At 42.4% G+C, this 21,303-nt stretch overlaps 1 protein-coding gene across 3 annotated transcripts; it reads left to right on the top strand.

Moving 5' to 3' along the window:
* Nucleotides 1-337: 337 nt before the first annotated feature.
* On the top strand, nucleotides 338-18,857 carry mtm1 (myotubularin 1). 3 transcript variants are annotated; one of them, XM_034556672.1, is made up of 16 exons: nucleotides 338-405; nucleotides 4,194-4,278; nucleotides 5,206-5,278; nucleotides 6,518-6,612; nucleotides 6,743-6,853; nucleotides 7,333-7,434; nucleotides 8,654-8,737; nucleotides 8,912-9,019; nucleotides 9,306-9,491; nucleotides 10,800-10,982; nucleotides 11,059-11,214; nucleotides 11,367-11,414; nucleotides 11,767-11,859; nucleotides 13,139-13,252; nucleotides 13,345-13,521; nucleotides 13,735-18,857. In XM_034556672.1, exons 2-16 carry the CDS (start codon nucleotides 4,222-4,224, stop codon nucleotides 13,927-13,929), a joined length of 1,782 nt encoding a protein of 593 aa, XP_034412563.1. In that variant the 5' UTR covers nucleotides 338-405; nucleotides 4,194-4,221; the 3' UTR covers nucleotides 13,930-18,857. The 3 variants fall into 3 exon arrangements, with proteins under 3 accessions (XP_034412563.1, XP_034412562.1, XP_034412561.1); XM_034556671.1 differs by having other exon boundaries at nucleotides 8,873-9,019; nucleotides 13,738-18,857; XM_034556670.1 differs by having other exon boundaries at nucleotides 8,873-9,019.
* Nucleotides 18,858-21,303: the final 2,446 nt, after the last annotated feature.

Genomic DNA, 21,303 nt, shown 5'->3' with positions numbered 1-21,303 from the left:
GAAATGTTACATAATTGTTCCTCTTTCTAGAGACAATATATATATATATATATATATATATATATATATATATATATATATATATATATATATATAATAATATGTCCAAGTTGCGTGGATTGAAATCCTTTCTGCCATCAAGTCCATCTTTGTTTCATTTTATTTATAACTGCAGATCATAAACGCAACAGACAAAACCGTCACTTCAAACAGATGCTAAAAAGAAAAGATGGAATATGGCAACCCATTCATAAAACTACCTTTCCCTTCATTCCCCGCGAGCTCCAGTTTGACAACCAGCCAATCCGCGCCATGACAGCCCGGCACGTGACGTAGGACAAGTTCCTGCTGTGGCTTGAGGGAAACAGATCCGAAATTCAGGCACGGGAGAATCGCACTTTGCGGGTAAGTTAAGACATTTGGCCGCAACGAGGCCACCCGAGTCCCTATTGAGTGTCCTTCGGAGGGGCTTGCCGGAGGTTTCTGTGCACTGTGGGTCGGAAAACGCCCGAATTTCGGATGGAACAAGCTGTCGTAGCGTCTAGGCCTCCGCTATTTCCTGGTGCAACTCCACAGCTGTGTCTATTGGAATGGCTAAGTTGGAAAAGTTCAGTTCAGGGGGTTTTGGTGAAGCTTTGTTCTTCTCCACTCCGCTTGTTAACTGTTCTGTGCGCTCGAATAAAGCCTCGAGCGCGACCCGGTTCTGACGCCGAGCGCGACCTAGAGAGTGAAACCCCTGAAAAGCCACCCTTCGGCTGGGTATCCCTGCCTTGGAGCTGGGTATATCCACACCGCAAGCCGCCCCGCTGCTGTCAGGGCTCGCGAACCAGTGGGCACCGCGAGCTACCCGTGACAGATATATATATATATATATATATATATATATATATATATATATATATATATATATATATATATATATATATATATATATATATATATATATATATATATACACTCACAGAGAGAGCGCTACTGTATATGTGTTAATATTGACACCTGATTTAGCTTTTGGTCTTTTTGAAGAAAGAAAATGTAGTCAACTACAACTAAACACAAGTTACCATGATTACAGATGTTGATCTAGCTTGCCCTTTGTGTGGTTGGTACACAAGGCGCTGTTGCTTTTATCCAAAGCGACTTACACAAAGTGGTGGATTCCAAAGTCTAGCCTCGAGCCTAGACCAGGACCTGCCTTCTCATTTGGGCCAGTTTGTCACAGCAAAGGACAGCTAGTCGTCCAGGGCCACAACCCGGTTCCTTCCTGTCCCGGTCAGGGACACCCCAGAGTTCTTCACGGTGATGGAGAGGTTGTGGAGCGAAGGGAGGAAGGACAGCTCGGTCTCATCTTGGGTTGCAAAGGTTCTGGAAATTCTCCAAGTTTAGCCATGTTACAGACACGCTGAGATCCGTGCTACCACCTGTGTTTCAGACCGGGGGAAAGACCTAATGAAAGACCCCCCCCCCCCTTCTTGACCGATGGCCATCACACAGGCTCAAAGATGGGACAGCCAACCGCTCAATTCAGTTTCTGCATGGAAAGCTATGAGTTATGAGTTTCAGAGCCAATACTAAAACAAAGATCACTTTGAGGAATATCAATTTTAAAAAAAACTTTTGTTTTTTTAATATGGGCTGCTGTACAATAACTTTGCCGTAATAACATGCAATGTAAAATGAGAAAATAGACCAAATGAGACCAAACCCTAAACGTTAATTTATGGGTTCTCCTTTTAAGAAAAAAAAATCTGAATTTATGGTTTCATGAAGGTGCCCCCTAATTTTGAAGTAATACTACAGATTATCAGAATAATGTGTTTGGATTTCGTCCTCAACAGTTTTCAATACAACAGACGGGTCCAGTGTTGATGTCCGATACCTGGCCCAACCCTAAGATACAGGAAGTGGTGATTCTAGTTTCCCCGAACCCTCAGTTTAACCAGACGTATAATTTGTTCACTCTTTAAAACTACACCCTGCTGCCCCACAAGCGTTTACCAGAATGAGGAAGCCTTCATTGCTTGTAGTTTCACTCACTTAATGTTAGCTTTGATGCACAGATAAAGATCTGATCATCTCTCTCTCTATCATGTCTGCTGTCAGCCGAAGCTCAATATCCATAGTGATCTGTTCACAACCACAAACCTCTGAGGGGGGTTCCTCGACTCTGAGCCACAAAACCAAAAGCCTCCCTTTGTCTAATAATATCAATCAATCGCTCCCAATTAGTTAGTCTGGTTTTCTCTCTTTTATATTTGTCTTTGGTGGCAATGGCAGAATTAAAATCTATAAATCACATGGCATGATTTCAAAATAATGTTTCAGTTTCACTTCTCTCCCACTTTCTCTCTCTGTGAGAACCTTTTCAAAAATATTCTCAATTCAGATGGTGTTTCTGAGTTGCGTGTAACAAACCTCTGAAAACAGTTGTGCTCTGGAGGTTTAAAGGTGTGAGCATTCGCCGAGCAGGGAGGGTCAAATGAGAATATGCTGTTGAGTTGCCTTATGGGAAAATGTAGGATCCTATGTTTTTTAGCACTTGATAGGGACAACTCATAGGGACAACTCAGGTGTTTTCCCAAGTAGGGAGGCAGCAAGCCGGGTCATGCTGTGAACAGCCATGGCGTTGTCAGGGTTTTCCACTGCAGCGAGGTAAAGTAGTGCACCTTGATGAACCACTGGAAGAGCCTGCAGCACTACTCGGACCACTGTGGCTGTTACAGTTGGTACAACTCCTCCCTGCAATTTGATTTGTTTTTAAACCATCCTGGCAAAAACTCAATAAAAATCTGATTTAATAGCAGAGTATGCTTTAGGGCGGGGCTTAAATCTACAGAATTGGAGATTGACATCTGGAAGTGTAGCTCTCCATATATATCCCAGTTAGATGTGAGCCAGCTTCATTGTACAAGAAATCCAGAGTTACGTCTAAAGTTTTTTAAAGAAGAGTTTTTCTCTCTAGACTTCTGATATAGAGGTGTTTCCATGGCTACAGCTGAGTGACAGCTTGGATCCAGCGCCACATGGAGCTGTTCCTGCCCCCCAGTACACTGAACACCTGTTACTCCCATTACCATTATGTGTGCGCTTAGACGCAGTAAGCAGAGAAGAGGGCTAGTTGGTTCATTATTGATGGTACATATGGTAGTAATGGCCTAAGTGGGCTCATCGGTGCTCAGTCGTCGTGGTGATACTATGTATGTACTATGTTGATGGAATATTGAGCTGCATGGTTCCTCGCTCTGAGCCCAGTGGACATGCTGGAGATTCTGCTTGGCCCCCAAATACTATACAATTGTGTTGTATCATTAAAAGGTGCAGATCAGCTTTGGGCCAATTTAAGCTCTGTTTAACTGTGCAATGCGTTCATAACTTCTAAGTTGAAGCACTTAGTGAAAGTCAACTTTAAAATGTTCAGCTTCCATATCTGGATTCATGAGGTGTATGTCCGTCTTTCTACTGTTCACTTTCTAAAAGCTTTTAAGGTGAATTACGTGACATTAACGTCAAGTTTAGTCCAAATGAGACACAAGGACAAAAATCAGACTTCAAGGTTTTTTCCTTATGGAAACAAAGAAAATGGTTACAAAAGGCCTATTCTTTGTGTGCTTATAAAGAAATGAACACATGGACTGTAGCCTCTACCAGCATATACAATAAAACACTGGGCCTACTTGAGACGGTCTATCGATCTGCGCTGTGTTTCAGAACCTGGGACAGCGCTGTGTCTGTAGACTCATAACACAGCTGTGAGAATAACAAAATGTGCCATTCCTTAATTCATGGGGTAAAACATTTATGTAAAAAAACTAATCAATTCATTTGATTACTGATTTGAACAATGATAACCATGGCGACTGTCTAAGCTTCAGGGTCAGCCTTAGTAACCTCTAATAGCATCAATTATTCATATGAGTGCAATGCTTTTTCTCTTTCCATTACACCATCAGCCTATATAATATTCATACAGTGTTGTCACCATGTGCATTTGGTAAAGAAATCCAATGTTGTTCTGTTGGGTTTCCTGGCATCCAACTGGCAGGATTTGACTGACGGGTGCTGTCTCATCTGACGTAACGTGCTGTTGTGAAGATGTTCTGGTGTTTCTTGTGTGTATTCTGCTGATGGATCTTTACCGACAGTCTGGTGTTAAAGTGACAGAATGACAGTCTGTGTGTGTCTCTCTTTCTCAGCCTGTGGAAGCCCCCCCCCCCCCGAGCGATGGCCTCACCAGTCTCCGTCTACAACTCCAACCCCTTGGACGCACACATCTCCAGTGTGAGTGGATTGGTGTGGTTCTGTTTGCTGCGGTGTGGACCGTGAACCTGTGTCGGCTATTTTAGGTTGAGAGATTACAATCTTATTTGTGGGCTGTTTACTGGGGACACTGGTACTTTACACAGGCTGAGGAGCCAGTGAGGGATCAACTGGTCATGTGACTGTTGCACTGCGATATTTCTTATGTTGAGTGGTCATATGACGGTTTCCTTCTGTCAAAAAGTGCTGGCTGGGCTCCAGAAATGTTTCAACCAGAAGTGCTTGGAGCGTGTTTTTTAAACACTGCTCGGCCTAGGTATTAATATTAAAATTTGAATGTCAACATTAGGCTTTGAACTATGGGGTACAGCCCCACACAACACGACACCAGCAGTTATGATGAAGAGTAGTCAGTTATAGGGTTTCCCCAACCAGCCAGTCAAGTCTTTTTTATGAAGTATTTAAATAGTTATTCATAACGTACAATAAAAAGGATCAATGATAAAAAAGAACAATAAAGCTTTAAACATATTTCCTTTGTGGCGCTTGTTATTTAAACATTTGATTAAAAAAAAAAGACTAATGCTCACTGAATGGATTTGTAGAGGCGAAGAATAAACTTGTAGAATACCAATAGAAGGAAAATTAATTAAATTAATAAACTCAAATTCCAAATAAGGATGAGGAGCAGCAGTGTGAATTTAGTTGCTAAGCTCCTTAATTCCTCAGTGTCACAGCTCGGCGGTTCAACATCTTAAAAAGGAGAAGGGCCGTGTTTCTGGTGTCTCCTCTCACTGAATCTGAGCCGAGACAGAAAACTACTTCTATTGAAAATACAGAACAAAAGCTCTAGATAACGTGTGAAATTGACACCGTTTTATACCTGTCCCTTCAAATAAAATCTATTGTTTAGTTGCTCTGTAACCTTCTGTGTGTTTGTGTTCGTAGACGTCCAGAGAGTCTCTGAAGATGGAGTTGTTAGCCGATGTGGCTCTGCTGCCGGGCGAGGAGAGAATCATTGGTGAGCTCTCACTTCTCAAGCCCAACGTGCTTCCTCCTTGGAGCCATGTTGTTCAGTTAGTGTGTGTGTGTGTGTGTGTGTGTGTGTGTGTGTGTGTGTGTGTGTGTGTGTGTGTGTGTGTGTGTGTGTGTGTGTGTGTGTGTGTGTGTGTGTGTGTGTGTGTGTGTGTGTGTGTGTGTGTGTGTGTGTGTGTGTGTGTGTGTGTGTGTGTGTGTGTGTGTGTGTGTGTGTGTGTGTGTGTGTGTGTGTGTGTGTGTGTGTGTGTGTGTGTGTGTGTGTGTGTGTGTGTGTGTGTGTGTGTGTGGGGACAGAGGACGGGGAGTGTGTTCTCGTATTCTCCACCAGACTGTTAGTGAAGGTGCTGTGATATTTGTTGTAGTTTTGCCTCCAGGCTCAGTTCTTGTATGAGTGTTCGTGTTAAAGGAACCAAACTACACATTCTGTACTCTTACAGTAAGTATAAGGGATGGAACCAGGTGGTGCTCGGCCAGTGTAGAGTCTGTGCTTCCGGCAACTGTAAGCCCAGAAATAATTCCAGCACCTAAAACCATAAATTGGGATTTTTACATTTCTGTTCTTACACAGTGCTCCCAGTCTTCATGCTAAGCTAACACATCCTGCCTCCAGCTCTGAACTCAACATTTGATAATCGTGTCATCGAACTTCCTGCAAGAAAGTAATTGACTTACCTCCACTTAGTGGTAGTGATTTTCACTGTGTTCCAGGATCTGACACATTACTTAAGTGAGTGCAGAGTTGTTATTGCAGATGGGAATAATGCCCACTGTCAGACACCATTAAACACTGATGCATTTGAGACATTAGACTGTAAGGTTGTTATTTTTTTATCGTAAAATGTGTTTCCACTTAAAGCTGCAGTCGTTTCTTGACGAGCCTTTCTGTGAACTTTGCAGTCCAAGAGGCAGAATAGTGCTGCTCTACTGGAAAGTCAGACATGTTGTCATCAAGGTTCTCTGAACAGCGGGGCCAGTCTTTATCGTCTTTTGTTGAAGACTTATGAGTAGATGGTATTTATAGCTGCTGCACGACTCTCTCCTCTGTTTCTACTTCCTCTTCTCTCTTCTGTGCGTATGTCTGATTTCGTGCCTTACACTCCTCACTGCTCACCAACAACATAACACCAGTGCAAAGAGACGCTACCCTGAGCTGGTGAGGCCGGTGTGGCGTCCGACACCAGAGAGAAGGTGGCAAATGTCGTCTGTGTTCATCTGCTTTCAGATAAAGACATCATCTACATCTGTCCATTCAACGGAGCGGTGAAAGGCAAAGTGTTGATCACCAAATACAGACTCCACTTCAAGAGCTCCGATGCTGTAAGTGTGTGTGTGTGTGTGTGTGTGTGTGTGTGTGTGTGTGTGTGTGTGTGTGTGTGTGTGTGTGTGTGCGGTCGTGCTCGTCCGTGCGTGTGTGATGACATGCAACGATGTGCTGACTCTGTCGTAGGATGTGGTGATGGCGCTGGACATTCCTTTGGGTGCCATCAGTCGGGTGGAGAAGATGGGCGGGGCGTCAAGCAGAGGAGAAAACTCCTACGGCCTGGATATCACCTGCAAGGTGTGTGTGTGTGTGGGGGGGGGGGGCATCATCATGTTGCTAGAGGGCATCATCATGTTGCTAGAGGGCATCATCATGTTGCTAGAGGGCATCATGCTGCTAGAGGGCCAAAACATCAAAATCAATGTTATTACTATGAATCAACATATATTAGTGACTGATAGTTCATTCCCCTAGCATTTAGTATACAGAAAATATTATATGTAGCTTTTATTATGAAAACAACAGACAAAATAAGGATTATTTGGTAGTTACGATCAGGACTGATGTTGATTAAAGATTTATCTGAAAGTGGTGAATAATATTATTATAGAAGGCAATGCTTAATCTGTGTAATACTCCAGAAATCCGTCCGACCTGCATCAGTGCACACAGCAATCGCACATCATTTCTGAAGGAGATGCTTCTGAAGTTTGGACTTGTATCTTACATTGTGTTTGTTTGTTTGTTTGTTTGTTTGTTTGTTTTGAACTCCTCAGGACATGAGGAACTTGAGGTTTGCCTTGAAGCAGGAAGGTCACAGCAGAAGAGATATCTTTGAGCTCCTCTTCAAACACGCCTTCCCCCTGTCACATGGTCTGGTAAGGGCATCTTCTCACTTCTACCTCCATCTTCTCACTTCTACCTTCACCTCTACCTCCATCTTCTCACTTCTACCGTCACCTCTACCTCCATCTTCTCACTTCTACCGTCACTTCTACCTCCATCTTCTCACTTCTACCGTCACTTCTACCTCCATCTTCTCACTTCTACCTTCACCTCTACCTCCATCTTCTCACTTCTACCGTCACTTCTACCTCCATCTTCTCACTTCTACCGTCACTTCTACCTCCATCTTCTCACTTCTACCGTCACTTCTACCTCCATCTTCTCACTTCTACCGTCACTTCTACCTCCATCTTCTCACTTCTACCTTCACCTCTACCTCCATCTTCTCACTTCTACCTTCACCTCTATCTCCATCTTCTCACTTCTACCTTCACCTCTACCTCCATCTTCTCACTTCTACCTTCACCTCTATCTCCATCTTCTCACTTCTACCTTCACCTCTACCTCCATCTTCATCTTCTCACTTCTACCATCACTTCTACCTCCATCTTCTCACTTCTACCGTCACCTCTACCTCCATCTTCTCACTTCTACCTCCATCTTCTCACTTCTACCGTCACTTCTACCTCACTTCTACCGTCACTTCTACCTCCATCTTCTCACTTCTACCTTCACCTCTACCTCCATCTTCATCTTCTCACTTCTACCATCACTTCTACCTCCATCTTCTCACTTCTACCGTCACCTCTACCTCCATCTTCTCACTTCTACCTCCATCTTCTCACTTCTACCGTCACTTCTACCTCACTTCTACCGTCACTTCTACCTCCATCTTCTCACTTCTACCTTCACCTCTACCTCCATCTTCATCTTCTCACTTCTACCATCACTTCTACCTCCATCTTCTCACTTCTACCGTCACCTCTACCTCCATCTTCTCACTTCTACCTCCATCTTCTCACTTCTACCGTCACTTCTACCTCACTTCTACCGTCACTTCTACCTCCATCTTCTAACTTCTACCTTCAAAAGGTTTGATTCCTGCTTCGGGTTCTTTCCATAATGTCGTCAGACATACTGGACCAATTACAAAAGTTCCCCATTCGTCATTTTGACAGAAACACGTTAGAAAATAGGGACCAGGTTGAAAAAGAGAACCTTTGAGAACCTCCGGTTGTGTCTCCGGGTCACGGAGCTGCTGCTATTACTCTACAGTGTAAACGAGTAGTCTCCTTCTCTCCCTCCATCCAGCCGCTGTTTGCATACGTGACTCAGGAGAAGTACGTGAAGGAAGGCTGGGACATCTACAAACCCATGGAGGAGTTCAGACGGCAGGTGAGGAGGAATTTATTCACACCAGCCCTCTCCTGGCTGCTGCTGTACGTGGTGACCTCTTGAGCTAGAAGTTAAAGGAAAAGGCGAGCAGCAGTGTTTCAGGGAGTAACCGATGGCGACGCTTGTCTTTTACAGGGATTACCTAACAACAAGTGGCGTATTGTGTTCAATCAGAACTACGAGCTGTGTGACACCTACCCCACGGTGCTGGCCGTGCCCTTTAAGAGCACAGACGAGGACCTCAAGAGAGTGGCTGCCTTCAGGTCAAGAGGACGCATACCGGTGAGCACCGAGCTTTGAGTTTGGGGCTCATTTTACTATCATTTAAAAGGTTTTTGGGAAAAGAGAAATACACACTTTGGATACACAGACAGTATTGTTATGTAGTATTGGATGGCATAATATATCACATAATGGAATACTGAAAGTGACAAGAATCCCCCCCCACCCGGGGCAGAAGCTGCACTGACTTCAACAGGAGAGCCCCCCCCCCCTGCTGCAACATGTAAGTTAGTGTAATATTTAACATTGATTGTGACCTGTGGTATCTGGTCTCTCTGTGCCTCAGGTTCTATCGTGGATCCACCGGGAGAACCAGGCAGTGATCGTCCGCTGCAGTCAGCCTCTGGTCGGCATGTCGGGGAAGAGGAACAAGGACGACGAGCGCTACCTGGACGTGATCAGGGAGGCGAACGACACCGCCAAGCTCACCATCTACGACGCTCGGCCCAGCGTCAACGCCGTGGCCAACAAGGTCAGAGTTTAACTAGAAGGCAGCAGTAATGCCATAGATAGAGAAAGCATTGTTTTTGCTTGTGTGATATGATTTAGATATTACATCAAGAGGATTTCCCTTTTACCAATGCTCGAAGCAAAGAAGATGAACGAGATTTAGCTTCCTTTAGACACTGGCTTACTTCAGGGAGCTTCATCCAGTATATTATGTTCTGTATATTTGCTGCCCAGTAGTAATATCTGAATTTAGGAAAGAAAGTGCACCTTGAGATGGATGTCTTTGTGGCATTGCTTTACTTACCCATGCTTGCTTATCATCCCATAAAAAGACGGTAATAATTTATCCAAGGTATAGTTTAGGCAAGAACACCAGCAGACATTGAACCAGATATAAGAAACGTGGTGAAACATTCATCTTAATAGAATGAATTCTTCCTGCTAATGAAGCAGAGATGGTTTTCATCTTGGTGATTAGTGGAGAGAAATTCCTTCAATTATATAAGCTTTCAAATTCAGTGATATAGACGCCCAGTTATTTGAATTTAGAATTATACTTGTGGAAAGTTGCGTTTCTGGAGTCCTTATTGCCAAATTGATTAAAGGGAAGCATTCACTTTTGGAGAAATAATTATATCCTGAACTGAGAATCCCATATTGCTTAAGGATTTTAATTAACACCAGGTCAGAAATAATAATCACATAACATAAAGCAAGGCTCAGTGCTCCATTCACTTTTAAAAGGGGTGATAATTGGGGCGACATATGTTTATAATTTGCATTATTAATTCATCCGTCCACTTTTTCTTAAAGTAGTCAGTGATTCATGTTGTTTGCTCTGTAAAAATGGGGTGACATCCCGAGGTGACATCTTTAAGTGTCTGGTTCAGTGTTCAAATATTACATGTAGGGATACAAATAAATATGTGACTAGATGTGATGGAAACAGACTTTGCAAATAAATAACGATGATGTACATGAAGCCTGTGACTTAAATTGTAACTCAAGCTTCCACTGAAGAGAAACGATCAGTGCTCCTGTATGGAGCGGTGAATTAAAATATGAAATAAACAGAATAGTCATGTTTCTATCACGGCTTTCTATTGTTGGAGCGTTGACTTTTCTCTTTTGAGTCCTTCATCTCTCCGGCTGGAGAAGTTCGTCTCATAACATTCACATAACAGCAGGCGGATGCAAACGTGAGCAGAACGTCCGAGATGAAAATAGGATCCAACTAGTTTCTTCAGTATCACCATAACAGAGATGTCCTTCATTTTCTTTTTCACTTGTGAAATAAATAAACAATAAATAAACACGTTGCTACCCCAAGGCCACGGGAGGAGGCTACGAGGGCGACGAGTACCAGAACGCGGAGCTCGTCTTCCTGGACATCCAGAACATCCACGTCATGAGGGAGTCCCTGAAGAAACTCAAAGACATCGTCTACCCCAACGTGGAGGAATCTCATTGGCTGTCCAGTCTGGAGTCGACACACTGGCTCGAACACGTCAAGGTGACGAGAGAGAACATTCTAATTTAATCTGGGATTTCTTCCTAACTAGTGGTCTAAAGAGCATCTGTGTGTGCAGCTGGTGTTGTCAGGAGCCATCCAGGTAGCAGACAAGGTCTCCAGCGGGAACTCGGTGGTGGTGCACTGCAGCGACGGCTGGGACCGGACCGCTCAGCTCACCTCTCTGGCCATGCTGATGCTGGACAGCCACTACCGCACGCTGCGAGGGTTCCAGGTCAGTAGCCGTCAAGAACCGGCTCCCCAGAAAACCGTTTGTGGGCAGCACAGTAAGCGTTAATAACGCCGGCGTAGATTACTGTCCTTACACGGAATTGGATGTCAGCCGTGGTGAAATGAATGGACAGTAAGTGCTGGTTGTCGTTTCAGGTGCTGATTGAGAAGGAATGGATCAGCTTTGGCCACAAGTTTGCCTCCGTAAGTAACGCTTTTAAAATGAGTCCACTGTCAGATATCTTTACTACGAAATGTAAACGGTTTAGTTTGACAGCCACAAAGGAAGTGTGTGTGTGTGTGTGTGTGTGTGTGTGTGTGTGTGTGTGTGTGTGTGTGTGTGTGTGTGTGTGTGTGTGTGTGTGTGTGTGTGTGTGTGTGTGTGTGTGTGTGTGTGTGTGTGTGTGTGTGTGTGTGTGTGTGTGTGTGTGTGTGTGTGTGTGTGTGTGTGTGTGTGTGTGTGTGTGTGTGTGTGTGTGTGTGTGTGTGTGTGTGTGTGTGTGTGTGTGTGTGTGTGTGTGTGTGTGTGTGTGTGTGTGTGTGTGTGTGTGTGTAGAGGATCGGCCACGGCGACAAGAACCATGCAGATCAGGACCGATCACCCATCTTCGTTCAGTTCATTGACTGCGTGTGGCAGATGACTAAACAGGTATGTTTAACACATCTGAGTGAGCCATTTTAAATAGTTACATGTTAGGGGGGAGAATACAGTTTTTCCTTTTATTTTTTTTCACCAGTCCAGAATAGCATGAGTTACCCTGAGCCGCAACTGAGCTCTAAACATCGAGTCAGTTCGTTTTTCTTTGGTCTCTTTGCAGTCTACTTAGTGGTTAGATTGAAGAGGTTTAAACTGTGAATTTCCCGTCCAATAGGTCTTTTTCACAGCAGCCATTTTGACATGTAATTGCACGGTAAACACTGGTGTTGTGGAGTGTTTTTTGGAGTTTCTTAGTCTATCTTTTGTGGGTATTAGTACGTCCCACCACAAGGGGGCAGTCAACAACCTCCGGTTCGGTTGAGTGAAGCCAATGTGTAAGTGTCTGTAAACTTGCATTCTCTCTGCTGACCAGCAGGGGGCGGCTCCCTGGTTGCAAAAAGAAGTCTGGTCGTATAGTCTTTATAAATGACTCTACTTCTCTCTTGATTTATTCCCTCAGTAAACATGAGTTTATTGTCTCAATCTCTAGTTTCAAGTCTTCTTCAATACAGCATGATGTTCATTTAGTAAATTATGGTAATTTAGAGTCAAATAGACCATAAAGGGCGGGGCTACACAGTGATTGACTGGCTGCTGGAGCCAACACGTCCGTAATCCAAGATGGCGACGGCGAAATCGCTGAACTCCAGGCTTTAAAACTGCAGTCCACAAACCAACGGGTTACGTCACCATGACTACATCCACCTCTTCTATACAGCCTATAGTCACTCCTCAAAATCAGGATCAGGTAAAAGTGGAACAAGGCTTAGTGGTCAGCCTATTGGAGAACAGAGCGTGAGCTCATATGCCTCCACTGCTGGTTATAATACAAATAATTATTTAATACTAAACCTTTCATCACAACGAAGTGTAATATCACACATGTATGATGTCATATGCAATAGTTCGGCGTATGTTATTGTGACAACAAAGTATGTGTAACTCTTTTGTGGGCCACTCGCCATCACAAGGACACGACTAGATCAAATGGATCAATATCCATATTGTTGTGTGATGTATGAACAGAATCGGGACAATTACTTGCAAAGAAATCTATTGATTGCATGAGTAAAGGTCAACATTTTATTGGTTGGCTTGTTTTGCATCTGAAATCCACAGAAATTTGAAAAAGAAAAAATCTGTCCGAACGATTATTTTCTGAATTGTTCAACTTTAAAAAAACAAAACTCTTGGCGTTTGAGGCAGACTTAGTAACCTCTTCTCCTCTCAGTTTCCTACAGCTTTTGAGTTCAATGAGCGCCTCCTGCTGACGATCCTGGACCACCTCTACAGCTGCCGCTTCGGGACCTTCCTCTACAACTGCGAGAGTGCACGAGACCAGCACGTAAGACGTGGAAACGGTGGCCCTCAAAATGCTCTGACTTTTCTTTTGCGGCGTCCCATAACCCCCCGCCCCCATTTCCATCTGTTGAGTAGGAGGTGAGGTCGAAGACGGAGTCCGTGTGGTCTCTGGTCAACAGTAGGATGGAGATGTATTTGAACCCCTTCTACACCCCCGAGTCCGGCAGGGTCCTGTACCCCGTCGCCAGCATGCGCCACCTAGAGCTGTGGGTAACTTACTACATCCGCTGGAACCCGCGCATACGACAACAGGTAGGATGTTGTTTTATCAACTCATAACAGTCCTTTTCTTCCATACCTGTGATGCACAGAGCGCTCCAAAAACCTACATTTGAGACATTTAGATGGACTTCTTTCCTCTTCGTGACAAAAAGCCTCTGATTTAGTTACTGGATGCACCAGGAGCCATGTATGTGTCAGTAATGTGTTTGTGTGTGTGTGTGTGTGTGTGTGTGTGTGTTGCAGCAGCAGCAGAGTCCGGTGGAGCAGCGCTACATGGAGCTGTTGGCCCTCAGAGACGAGTACTTGAAGAAGCTGGAGGAGCTGCAGCTGTCCGATTCCCCCTCCTCCCGTCTGGCGAACATCCCCACGCCCAACACCTCCTCCTCCACCTCCTCCCCACCGCCACAGCAATACACACAGCTACACACGCCCCTCTAAGGGCTGGTCTCACACACACACACACACACACGCGCGCATATACCCGTTGACTTGCACTTAATGTTCTTGTTTCTGTCAGCGTCTTACACCCCAGGGGATGACTTAGTATCATGCAGTCCTAACTGTTGATAACAAAGAATGCTAATACAATTTTAGATTTGATGGGTAATTCTAACACCATAGTGGTGATTTATGCAATATGTCACAGTACAGCCTTGTCACAAGACCTTTCCACACACATATAACACACACACACACACACCGTACAGGGACGCCTTAAAGACATTCAGTGGCTTTCTGGCCAAGGGCTTGCACTCTACGCGTCGCCGCACTCTGAATTTGTACAGAAGCCCCGAGAGGCAAGAGGGAGAGAAAACATTCTGGTTATCCATTTTCAAAATCTGATCAAAATGTTGTTTTTTCTCTGCTGTGTTCCTGACGTTAGAGCAGGTGGGGAAAGATGTTTTGCGGGGATAATTTTTTTAGGATATTGTTTTTTCATCTGTGAAAACTAGACGTGATTCGCTTAACTTGCGAACACACAGTATTTGTACTTTGTGATTGAGACATTAAAACTCACCTGGAGGAAAACATGGTGCTTTCAGTCGTATTTAGAACACGTAGTGCACATCAGCCTCACAATCCTTTTCTTCGCCTGGCAAAACTTTAGTTTCACTCGGCTGTTTTCACAGATGAAAAAAAAGCTACTTGGAAGAACCACCTGCTTCCACTCTTTCTTAGTTTTTGCTAAGCTAGGCTAACCACCATGGAACAATCGGACTGATCGAGTTGAACGTTAAAGTCAATATTTTGGGACCTTGGAAATAAATTAAAATCTAAGGTCAGCATTCTAGCTTTTTCACAAGCATTCTGCAGAGTTGGGCAAACTATTTTGACAGACTACATTATAAAAAAAGTTTTTTTTCAAATTGAATGTCACGACAAAACATTTCCTTGGAAATGCAACGCAACGCGTGTGTGTGTGTTGCTTTTCAGGAGGGCCGCCCCGGTTTCTGCGTGTTTTGCAGCCGCTCCCAGCTTAGCTCACCTCAGCAGTATTTCCCAGCACTTCCTAAGCTACGGCGAGCCGACTAGCGGAGTTTGGTTGTAATTAATCTGCTATTGACCTTTTTATGAATGCAGTTTTGATGTGGTTTGATTATATATTTCAGGTGCTCAAGATAGTCCAGGGACATGAAGTGGTGCTGGCCTCTGATCCTGGATCCCCACGTGTGCTTCTCTGTCGTTACTGAACACAGTCGCCTGGATAGAGAAGGCAGCCCTGGTCCGTGATGGCTCACCATGTGTTGGGAACCAGCACACAGGTTGAGGGACAGTGAGCAGATAGGAACCAGTTAGCTCTCACTTCCCCCTAAATAGACTTTTTGTCCACTGGATTGTTTGTACTTTTTCTCTCCAGAGTCATGTGTGCTGTGACCTCGCGGCTCGTGTGCCTTTTGGACAGGTGTTGGCTTTAAACGTTCTATCATGGGTTTAGGTTGTGGGATGGACTGGTTTATAACTGGTGGTGGGGAGTTATCCTTGATTGTATATGGACTTGTGAATACTACATGGGAATACTATGGAAGATAATGTCCGTAAGAAAAAATAAAAGAAAGGTATATTGTTAGGAATAGAAAAGATAAAAATGTCAAAATTAAAGGGTAAATTCTGTGAGAAGATTTTTTTTTTACTCAAAAGGACGAGATCTTTTTCTAATAATAATAATAATTGTCATTATTTTCATTCACCGTCTCAAAAGTATTATCTAGTATCTCCCATTTCTGACTTTGAAATGTACAATTTTTTTGGGCTTCCAGTGAAAAGTGACATATCTCCTAATTCTGACTTAATATCTCTATTCCTTCAATTAACTTTTTTTTCCTGACTGGAATGGTAAATTCCCAGATAAGAACTCTTGGAAACCAGCCTGTCCAAAAAGCACATTCTTTAGTAGTTTGTCTCTTTGAGTGTAGGTGCCGTCGTGGAGCTGGTGTCCACTGAACAGAGTGCGGAGTCAAACTCAGGACCTTACATGGACAACAGTGTGTGTGTGTGCGTTTGTGTGTGTGTGTTTAGGGTTAAAAGGAATGTTGAGGGGGAAAAGAATCGAGTTTCCTGATATGAGGATCTTGCTGCTAACTCCAAGGGCTCCCGTTTCGGTTAGTTTGAAAACAGTTACGACGGCTTCTGAGCGAACTCGTCCGTCACAAAAGTTCTGTATCGCTCGGTCGGTCAAGATGACCATGACCAACTGTTAACTACAATCGCTCTGTCGTTTTCTGTTCCCTGCCGTGTTTGCTCTCGGCCTCTGGTACACCAGAAGGGCATTCTGGGAGCGCAGAGATCCGCCAAGGCCGTTCCCATTTGTGAAAGACAATGTTTGCATCTGCCTGTTAATTCCGATTCGCTCCAGAGTTTCGTGGGCTCTTCGGGGGCCCGTGCTACCACTTTCTACCACGTTTCATCGGAATCTAGCCGGTAGTTTTGACGTAATCCTGCTGACAAACAAACCAAATAAACCGAACTGAAAGCAGAACCTCCTTGGCGGTATTGATTACTGGAGTACTGCAGGTTGATGCTTCGTGTTGCCAGAACATCATAATCCCTCGGAGAGGAATTGAATAACTTGTCAAATGCTAACGTGTTGTTTTGCCAAAGCATCACTGAAAACGAGAACAAACCCGATGGATTGGTTGAACGGAGCTCCAGGTAGCCGTTAAGCTTCAACACCACAGTTGTGCTCTGGCTCCAGACCCCGAGGGAAACGGCTCAGAATATTGTGATCAAATAAAAACAACACTGTACATCATGTCCACCTGACACTATATTTTCTATATTTCATAAAAACCTCCTTCACAAATGAATATTAGGCTACAACACCCCCACAGGCTGTGGGGTATTGGTGGTCTGACAGACTGGTTCAAGGCAGTTGTAGTAGAGTTGTAGTCACCTCCACTTCATATGATGTACTGGGAGGAGACTTTAAATGTCTTCCCACGATATGTCTACAGCATCCTTGACTTGAGTTCAGCAGCTTACCTGGTGACAGAGAAATCTGCGTTAAGGAGGCAACAATGCATTCAGATGATGCATTATATGTTCAATTGTGAATGAGGTGCAATAAGTCATAAGGTCATGTTCAGAATTGTGCCTTGATTCTTGTGAGAACCGCCTTCACCTCTTCAAAACAAAACTTACTCTCGCTGTCCCGGGTCATGTTTGAGATTGACAGCTCTGTGGTTCAGGGTTTCAAAGGAGCAAAGCCTTGTATCCTCTGGTTTGGGAGGATGCTATGCTGTTTATGTTTATGGATATGCGCGTTCGCTGCAGGTATCTACGGAGTGCCGAGGTACCTGGACCACAACAAGAGCCACATAAGCCTAGCTAGAAAGTTCTGGTACATTCCCTGACCTTTCCAGGACACACAGGGTTCTCTGAGTTGAGTGGGGAGAACATGTATACCTTTGCAAGCAGAAGTATCTCGGCAAGAAGTTTTGTCATCTCACTTTTACACGCCAAAAATCCATGTGGTCCAACAGAAGGAGCTATAGGGCTTTAACTCATTTAGTGAATGATGGTCCAGTTAAAAGAATAATAGGCCATAAGCAAGGTATGCTTCAGGGCGGGGCTACCTTTTAATGGACAGGTCTTGACTAGAGCCATGTATGTAGTCTCTGCGTCACACCTCCGCAGTCCAAATAGGGTCCCTTTTGTTGACCAAGATGTGGATGACCAAAATGCCAAAATTGAGACTTCAAATGGGCGGTCACCAAACCAATGGGTAACGCCACGACGACTACGTCCACTTCTTACACACAGTGTATGCATCAGAGCCAAGCTACAGTGGAGCCGTAGACAGTGGATTGTCCAGAACAATGACACTCTTGAATTCACGAAAAAAGGTCTGACGAAGCGTTATCTTTTTGAGGATATACCCAACCCTTAATCCTTCCATACCATCCAGACCAATGTAATTCCGAGGATTAGCCAGCAGGTGTCCCTGAATCCATCCCTAGGGCAACGATAAGGAGGCACAGAAAACAGTCTGAATGGACTGAGGTCTTCAGGAGGAACAGGACAACAATGTCAAATCTCAAGCATGACTCTGGACATGTTCCCAGAAGGGATTAAACTGGTTCTACCAAAGGGATACTTTTGAAAAGAGTTTGATCTCATGACGGTTTGTAGATGGAACAACTGAAACTAATAACAAATGACAGCGACATAAATAAAAAGTGTTCAGGTGGCTGTGTTTTTAGGGGGAAAAAAAGATTAAAATCTATTTTTATTATTTTTTACTTTGTACAAGTACCATGATGTAATTACCTCAATCAAAACCTATTTTACTGTCCTAAAGTTCTATTGTTGTAAAAAAAAATACAATTATTTTATGTAGTGTAAAATCTTACAGTTTTATAAAAAAAAAATTAAAAAAGGCAAGTAATGTTGGTCCAGAAATTGTTGGTATAAATTGTGGATTTCTGCTCCATTGGTTTAAACTTTTGGTTTTGTTTTATCTTCGAGGGCATTTCTTTGGTTTGTACTCGCTAACCCAGGATGAACAGGCAGAAGCTTCTGGATGCTGGTCGCCTGTCACAAACCTCTCACTTCTCTGGCTTTGGGATTCACTGGCTCTGCGGCCATGAACCCCCGAGAAGCACTCTGTCACCATTCATTTCAAATGTACTCTTTCATTAACGTAGGGGGTTGTAGTTTGAGGGGTTTCGTGTCATAATATAGCAGGTTTTTTTAGTGAATACACATGAAATGTGTCACAGGATCTTTTTGTCATCAATAAGGGAAGGCGGGAATCAGAATGCATTTCAAATGTATTTCTTTTAATCATGTTATATCCTCTCCACAGTTTGTTGGATGGGTCCTGTTATGTAAATATTACTGATTAAATTAATTTAAGGATTTCTGACTCTCCTCGCATGTGTGTTTTTGTTTTTATTCCTCTCGCTTTTCAAGGTGTTTCTTGCTTACTTCATGGACACATTACACCGTGTCTAGAGATCCATCCCAGCATGCAACAAGGGGTGAGCGACGTTCAGTGTGACAGTCTGCATGTAAAAGACTTAAGTTATAATCATAAGCCTAGCTATGAATATTCTTTCTATAAAAACTCGCTGGCTTTAGTTCCCAATCTTCATTGTACAGATGACTTAACTGTCCTTCATTTGCATTGTTTTTTCCCCTCTTTTAAACGTGTTTATTTTATAAAGGAGGGACTTCTGGTCTTGTGTCTTTGGTTTTGTTGTCTGAAAAGAACCACCACCCGGTTATGATGCACACTGGGTACAGTGAAGGGGCCGTATGGGCTGGATTCACATTGACGTTTACCACCGTTTTCCACTGCTGTCTAAACTCTGGACTGACAGATGAATACTTTTAGGAAACAGCATAAATGACCTGTTTTACCTTTACAGTGTGGGTTCTTTAAGAAAAGAAAGGTACATCAATTATATGTACATTATATTTTATGAAACTATATTTTATATATATTATATGAAACTGTTCATAGCAGGGGTACCTATACATAAAAATCATGTACAATTATATATATATAGTATATATACAAAAATGGTATATATATATTATACATGTATGTTTAATTTATATAAGAGAGCCTTCTTATTATGGTGCCATATTGACGCAGTAATCCAATGAATATTTTTTTTAATCTGAATATGGAATTTTCCCACAAATAAAATTAACTAATATATATGCAATGAATATTTTTTTAATCTAAATAAATTACATTGTAGGCAATAAGAAGGTCTATATATCTATATACATATATAGACCTGAGAAGGTCAATATATATATATATATATATGTGTATATATATATGTATATATTTTTTTTAATCTAAAATAAATTACATTGTAGGCAATGAGAAGGTCTATATATCTATATACATATATAGACCTAAGAAGGTCAATATATATGTATCTGTATCTATATATATATATATATATGTATGTGTATATGTATATATGTATATATATAGATATATGTATATATATATATAGATATATACACTACCGTTCAAAAGTTTGGGGTCACTTATTTTTCAAAGAAAAGCACTGTTTTCTTCAATGAAGATAACATTAAATTAATCAGAAATACACTCTATACATTGTTAATGTGGTAAATGACTATTCTAGGTGGAAACGTCTGGTTTTTATTAAAATATCTACAGAGGTGTATAGAGGCCCATTTCCAGCAACTATCACTCCAGTGGTCTAATGGTACATTGTGTTCTTAGAAGACTAATGGATGATTAGAAAACCCTTGAACACCATTGTGCAATTATGTTAGCACAGCTGAAAACATGCTAGTGAGAGAAGCTATAAAACTGCTGCAAATGGAGCATTCTTTGATGAAAGCAAAGTTTGAAGAACAAAATTAATATTTTAAATATAAATCATTATTGCTAACCTTGTCAATGTCTTGACTATATTTTCTATTCATTTTGCAACTCATTTGATAAATAAAAGTCTGAGTTTTCATGGAAAACGAAATCGGAAAATTGTCTGGGTGACCCCAAACTTCTGAACGGTAGTGTATGTATATGTATATGTTTATATGTATATATATATATATGTTTATATGTATATGTATATATATATGTATATATATATGTATATATATATATATGTGTGTATATATATATATGTGTATATATATATGTATATATATATGTATATGTATATATATACATATATGTGTGTATATATATATGTGTATATATATATATATATATATATATATATATATATATATATTGAAATTCCTTGTTACTTATCTTGTTTTCAATATATATATATTAGCTCAGTCTTGAGGGGACCGTGGGTGTACTGTGCAGACATTTAATGCATTACTATTAATACATTGAGCGGATATTATGCTCACAAAAATCTTATTCTGGATCAAATTACAATCTAAACTAATATGAGGGGACTGAAATAAGTGGTTGGACCTTTGATTCTAAATCTCACATTCAGGAAAACAATTCAACTGACATGTATTATTTTAGTAAACAAATGACCACTTCATTAAAAAGAGATGGATCATTTGATAGTTCTTGGCCTTGTACCGTCCCAGCCGCTCGTGGCCAACTCCACACCAGCTCGCCTTGTAGTAACAGCTACTGTCTGCCTGCCTGCCTGTCTGACTGTACTAGCATGTACTATATGTCTGCCTGTCTGTCTGTATGTCTGACTCTCTGCAAGTCTGTCTGTCTTACTGTATGTCTGGTAGACTACTGTTGATAAGCTGTCGCCTTTCTTCTCGTGGTACTTTAGAGACACCTTTAGCCTGTAGCTACACTACTGTAACCGAGCGTGCACTTACAACATGTTAATA

Source organism: Cyclopterus lumpus, chromosome 18 (assembly GCF_009769545.1).
Source record: "Cyclopterus lumpus isolate fCycLum1 chromosome 18, fCycLum1.pri, whole genome shotgun sequence".
In the NCBI taxonomy this organism is placed as follows: Eukaryota; Metazoa; Chordata; class Actinopteri; order Perciformes; family Cyclopteridae; genus Cyclopterus; species Cyclopterus lumpus.
Note: the sequence above shows the minus strand (reverse complement) of the source record. Positions and strands in the feature narration are given on the sequence as shown.